The 7,007-nt window shown below is 32.4% G+C and overlaps 1 protein-coding gene across 1 annotated transcript; it reads left to right on the top strand.

The window, feature by feature from the left end:
• Positions 1-2,895: 2,895 nt before the first annotated feature.
• LOC141627290 (F-box/kelch-repeat protein At3g23880-like) lies at positions 2,896-4,080 on the top strand. The gene has a single exon (XM_074440629.1). It carries the CDS (start codon positions 2,896-2,898, stop codon positions 4,078-4,080), a length of 1,185 nt encoding a protein of 394 aa, XP_074296730.1.
• The last annotated feature ends 2,927 nt before the right edge of the window (positions 4,081-7,007 follow it).

Raw genomic sequence — 7,007 nt, 5'->3', positions numbered from 1 at the left:
CTAATTTAATTAATCTCTCATCGCCTCATCGGTAGATAATTTAAGGTTTGTTCTACACTACGAGTACGATACAGGTCTCGAATGATTACTAAGTTTGCTGCGTTTAATGAGAAGTATCGTATTGTAATTGAATCGTTTATCATTGTACTAGAATTAGAATTTAAGTTATTAGTTTTGAATGAATCAGACTAGTTGAGTATGTGGTGTTGAAATCGCCTTCACATTTCTTATTTTCATTGATGACGAATGTGATATTTGTTTTTGCACTACTTTACGCTGATTTCGTACCAGTGGAAGCGATTTTCGAATATTAAAGTGTTATTTTTAGTTCAGTTTATTTTTCTTTTTTATGTACAACTTTTGGTTGGGTTTCTTGTAAAGTTAATATGGTAATTTGACTCTCTTCCGGCGCATCTTCCCTTGAAGTCTTGAACCAAGATGTTTAGTACTCCCTCTGTCTCATTCATTTGTTTATGTTTTATACTCTATGAAGAGTATTTTTAACTTTGTAGCCATTGTAACCAGTAGTTGTGTAGTCTAATAATGTCTAGTTATAAGTGAGATGAGACGGATGGTCTTCGATAGATCATTGCACGATATCTAATAGTCTCACAATAATTTTTGCCCCACACGGCCACACTTGATACTCTGTACATGATAGCAAATTAGCAACAACTAAAATGAGTAACTATTGTAACACCGTTGTATATACCGTGTTCAACCTTCTCATTTTAGAATTTATGAAGATGAGATAATAGGAACTAATTTATTGATTAAAACCATTAATTTGATCATTTCCAATGTCAACCTCTGTTGCACATAGAGAAACCAAAAAGCCACAGTATCCGGTAAATGTAATGCAACGCAGTATTGCATTCAAAATTTTCGATTCAAACCAGGGTACTCAAAACTCAAAATGTGTGCGACGGTCTTAAGTGAGATCAATAATATGATACACGAGTTGGATAAGATTAGACTACCCTAAAGCAGTGGCGGAGCCAGGATTTGAACTTAGGGGGGGCGACAAATTTTAGGGGGGCGAACGACTAATATCATAAGGTACATTCGAAAAAAATTCGGAAATTTAACTAAAAACTTCGAAAATTTCATCCGTCAGGGGGGCGACCGCCTCTGCTAGCCCCCCCTAGCTCCACCACTGCCCTAAAGAATACGTTCATAATTTCTAGTTAGTATAACTTATTAGATGAGACAATTGATCTCCAGTAATTTCATTATACGGTATACAACGACCTCACTTAATTTTTGCTCCAAATTTAAAGCATGATAGGTACTGATAGCAACGAATAAAATAAAGGTATTGATTATAATTATTTATATCGCTTCTTTTAGACCTGCCAAGCGAGGTCGCTTCTAGAGCATTTGTTTGTTGTTTGTTGATTTAACCGATAATGAAGATGATTCAGTTCGTGAGATCGAATGGTAGAATGCTATATGTTACTTCTTACTTGAGGTTTTTGTTATGCTTTTCATTTAATTATTTTGAATATCGTTTTTCATCTATTTATTTTGTCGTTCTTTTTTAATAATTTGATTTCTTGTTCGGATAAGTCGAGATATCTAACTGTTCGGATATGTCGAGATAAGTTGGCTCTTTGTAACCATTATTATGTGTTGTTCTATTGTGGTGCAATCTAACTATTGGGATATCCATGCCCTTTATGGCTAAATACTACTCCGTAAGGAGAACTCCCTCCGTTTCGATCAATTGTTGTTTTTTGGTATTTGACACAAAGACAAAGAAAAGAGAAAGAGTCAATTACTAAATGACAAGTGGACCAAATTAAGTGTGAATAATCAAAGACAACAATTAACTGAGACATCCCAGTATGAAAAATGACAACAAATGACTGGGACAGAGGGGGTAATATTTATCACCGGGAGCGGACTATGATCTTATCTATTCTAGTTAGATATATTCGTTTCACAATAATGAAATCATATAACGATCCTAATTGAGACCAATAAGAGCAAGTGCAATGGAAGAATCCAATGCCAAGTCATTTTTTGTCAATCACTAAGTTTAAGAACTTTTTAGTACAATGGAAGAATATTTTGTTGGTTCTTAATTGAGACCCAATTCTAATTGTCTTATATATATTAAACTATTTAATTTCTTGTAATTATTAAAGAACTTGGTTATTAAACAAGAACCTAGTTCTTTCTCTGACAAACCCAATGCTACCCACAATGGGAAGAACTCCATTGCATTTGCTCTTAGTGCAATTGCAATGGTAGGTTTTAGTCTCAAGTTTGTCAATAAGAACTTCAAAAATAAAGTTCTTCCCATTGTGGATGACATTGGGTTTGTCAAAATAAAAACTTGTTCTTATTTAAAAACAAGTTTTTTGTTACTTTCCAAAAAATTAAGGGAAATGATAAATACAACTCACTAGGTTATACTTAAACATTTAATACCTTCTATATTTGGTATTAATTTAAAATTAGAGAGTAAATTACACATAAATCAATGTAATTAATGCATAAAGATACTCCGTAACTAATAGTGGGTCCTAATTAATAACTAAAAAAAAGTTCTTCCATTATGGTATAAAGTTCTTAAACTTAGTAATTAGTACTCCGTAAAAAATGACTTGGGAATAGGAAGAACTTTATGTGAAGTTCTTTCATTGCACTTGCTCTAAGACTGATACAGCATATATCAGTCCAACTTTGAACCTGCCATCTACTGCGGTCTACATAGTACTTGGAAATGTTGATACGAAGTTATTGGAAATTACAATGCTTTGCACTCTAAACAATTCGACTAGTTAATGCACCAAATCCTTAATCTTCTAGCTTAAATACTCTATTGTGTGCTAAATTGTTCATATTTTATGTAAGTCTTAACTTTTCAGTACTACAAACAAAATAAAAATGTCGGATGTAAATCCATGTTTCTCAGAAGACATATGGTGCGAAATCCTTAAGAATCTTCCTGTAAAAACCTTAGGTAAATGTCGTTGTGTTTGCAAATCATGGCATTCCCTCATTGTTTCTCCATCTTTTATGGCTTCTCATCTTAAACATTACACCCAAAACGACGCCAATTCCTTAATTTTCTACACAAAGATATCGGAAAAACGATACCCTGAACACTATGGTCTATTCCGTAATTCGGCTCAGCTAGAGGGAAATTGTAGCCTTCACACTTCAACTTGCCTTTTCAGGTTTTGCGATTATATACGGCCTTACTTCCAACTGTTGGGCTCTGTCTATGGTTTGTTGTGCCTCTCCAACGATACTTTCATTAGTACCTCTACGCGCATCCTTTTATGGAATCCCATACTGCAAAAATGCATCAAACTTCCTAGGACGACATTTAGGGACAGAGAATCTGTGGTGGGGTTCGGCTATGATTGTCGAAAGAATGATCATCGGGTGGTCAGAATTTATTTTTCAGCTAAAGAAACCACATTGGTTGAGGTGTTCTCAGTTCAGGAGCGAACACAGAGAATTATTTGTGCTGATTATTTGGCTGATAACTCTATTACCCAAATTACTTCCACGAATTGTTTTGTCAATGGGTTTATTCACTGGTTTATTTGCGATTTTGATATCAGTCCTTTCCGCGCCAAATCATTGCTTCTGTTTAATGTCTCAGAAGAGAAGTTCAACATGATGGAGTTGCCTGAAACCATTACTAACACTGAGGAATGTAATGATGGCAGTTATTTCGGTATCTTTGAGTACCAAGGCATGCTATCAGTGTCGCATCGCAATCCAACCAAGTACTGGGGAAATGATATTGCTCGATGTCAAATCTGGGTGAAGCGAGAATACAATGATGCGACTTCATGGTGCAAAATCTTGGATGTTACACCGTTACCTGGTATTTCTCATACAGGGTCAGTGTGTTATTTCAGTAAGAACGACGAGTTTGAGTTAGTCGGGTTCACCGATAATTTTCCTGGCGAGCTTGTGTACTATGATACTAATACTGGTCATATTAAGGAGCTTGGTTTTCGTATAATTCCAACCAGTACGTTTAGTGCTTATGCTGAAAGCCTCATCTTTCTCGACCAAGAGATTCCGGATTATAATGATGACTATATATGCTGAACTTGAATGGTACACATTCAAGAAATCTAAGTTATCCTTCTACTCAAATAATGGTGTAAGACAGTTTTACTCGACCTTATTGTTAAACGAGTCTTTTTAATAACTAATTTTACTTACTAATAAGGTTATGTTTGAAACTGTTTTACACTATACTCGTGTAAAACTGCTTACACAAGACTAGCTCTCATTTCTATACCTTAAGCCTTAAGCTGATCATTGTTAAGGGCCTTAAATTCCTCTTCCCATTTATTTATTATTTGTGCTAATCTTGGTTAAGTCTGAATGTTGGCTGTATATGTTTTAACTTGATCTTATTCTAATTACTCTCTCGTCAGTTTTTAATGTTTTCTCTACATATCGATACAGGTTCCTCCGTCATTCTTAGGGGATAGATGCATTATTGGTTACGCCAGGTGAGAATCTAAGACCATTTATGTATTTGTTCAACACCATGATCGAGTCTATGATTGAAGTGATGATGCGGATTGCTGTTTGGTTTTAATTTATGTAATTATCGTGCTGGAGCAATCTTTTATTTGATTTTCCAGCCTCAGGTTCCTTATAGGACCGTCATATGGTAAGGCATGCCCGATAAGAACTTAAGTGAACATGTACTGATGTACTATTATCCTATGCAGCCTTCTTCAGTATGTAGATGATCGCGGTTTATCTCAAATGGTTTGCGGGTTGATCAAATAAAGCATTCATTTTAATCTTAATGTGTTTTGTTTTAAGTTGTAGTTGAATTGAACAAGTTGGATTCACATTCATTTGCCTTTAGAAAGAAAGGCTTATTATGGCCTATTTGGCTATTAGCTATTGCAGTAACATATTCCTACACCCGGTGTAGCTTTGTAAACGAGAAGATCTAATCAACACCGATTCAGTATGATCTTGAGCTCAGATGGAATCAAGATCAGCATGGAAATTTGAGTTCGAGCTCTCTCCAGTGGCGTTTCTAGGATTTCAATTAGGGGGTTCGAGTTTATAAACAAAAATTTCGTTACATACACATTCATTTCAACCAATAATCCATTCAGTAGGTCTTATGAGAGACCGTCTCTCACTAATTTAGTGGGAGACATAATAGGCAAAAAAGAAAATTAGTGGATTTGACAAGATAAATTATTTTCTCGATATATGAAAGATGTATACTGCGTTAAAAGACGAAGAGATTAATATAAACTTGATATTATTTTTAAAACAAATACACAAGAAAGAGGAAAAAGGGAAAAACTAATGTTGCAAGCTATTAGCAAGGTACATGGAACCTATTAACTACGTATTTAATATTGATTTCAAAGAAACTTAACAAAAGGAAAAAGTGTCAACAAGGGGTTTTGAACTTGCAACCACCAATGTATACTGACAAGTATAATATTAACTACATATTTAATACGATTGTTCAATAACGGTTTTATTTAAGTATTTGTGAAAATTAGAGGTAATTTGTCGATCAAGACGGAAGATGGTAGAGTTACACCAGGTGTATGAGGCCCTCATACACCACCAATAAAAATGCTCCACTTGTCCATTTTGAAGAATCTAAATTTATCCATTAATTAGCTTGATTCCTTCATTAATTACTCCCATATTAATTGTATCTCGGTAATCACATATATTTTATTAATTAAAAAAACTTCTCTCCTAATTTTTTATTTAACTCTTATTTATTACTAATACCTTTTATTATTTTCACTATTTATGTATACCTTTAATATTTCGTATATTTATGTATACCTTTAATATACGTACACACTCCTGTATACGCTACGATTTATTATACGTACTGTATTAATTTCTTTATACGGTATGATTATTCCTTATATGTATGTTTATGTATTTACGGAAATACATTATTTGCGTTAATTTTTTTTTAATATTTTTTTTTCAATTAATATTTTTTCATATAATACCTTTTCTTTTGTCTTATATTTAAATTTTGTTCAAAATTTAATTTTTTTTGTTAAAATTTTTTATTTTATATTATATCTAAATTTCGTTGTAATTTTTTCTTTTTTTGCTTAAGGTTTTGTTTTATACACTCTAGTTTAAAATTTTAATTAAATTGATTAATATTTTATTTGTTTAATTTATATTTGCTAATATCCATGACGGGAAATGAAAAGGGCCATATATATATATAGGACTGGACATATGACAGGATAAGTTAGTGGTGTAGTGGTTTAGTTGATGTTTTCCTTACTAAGTGTCTCGTGTTCGAATCCTCTTGTGGGTTTTTCTTTTTTTTTGGCATAAATTTGCACAAGTTAACCGAATGCTATTCTAATACTTGAAAACATAGACTCAATACTGTGAAAATGAATTAAGAAAAATAGTCATTGTTTCTGATTGATCATAAATTATTTGTTTAAAGAAGTCAAGTGATATACAAAAAAATGCATACTTCCTATTTACAACCTTCTATTTGTTTTGAGATAAAGTAAATGAGTAATAAGGATGAGTAAGAAAATGTTAGGTAGAAAATATTCTTCTTTTAACTCACCCGTATTTATAATAAGGATGGTGACCTTTGGTGAACCATGACATGAATAAATTTAATTAAATTAAAAGAATTTGGTGGTTCGTGAATAAATTCAATTAAACTATTAAATTAAATAAGACGCCTCGGAATACTAAAAGACAGAATTTTCTAAGATTACAATATTAAGGAAAATAACAATATTAGGGAAAATTAAAGATTACAATATTAAGGAAAATAAAGATTACAATATTAAGGAAAACTAAATTAATAAAAACTAAAACTAAATTAAAAATTACAATATTAAGGAAAAAAAGATTACACATGTGTCATTTCCTATGCCAAAAGTTCCTTTTTAGTTAATAAATTTAAATTAATATATTTTTGTTTAGGAAGTTATTTTTTAATTAATATGTTTAGGAAATGACAATGTGTCCTTTAATCT

Source organism: Silene latifolia, chromosome 2, assembly GCF_048544455.1.
Source record: "Silene latifolia isolate original U9 population chromosome 2, ASM4854445v1, whole genome shotgun sequence".
Classification (NCBI taxonomy): Eukaryota; Viridiplantae; Streptophyta; class Magnoliopsida; order Caryophyllales; family Caryophyllaceae; genus Silene; species Silene latifolia.
This window is presented reverse-complemented; position numbering and strand designations above follow the sequence as displayed.

Excerpts from the sequence above, each read along its gene's own strand:
- LOC141627290 (XM_074440629.1), top strand. The coding sequence starts at position 2,896 with ATGTCGGATGTAAATCCATGTTTCTCAGAAGACATATGGTGCGAAATC.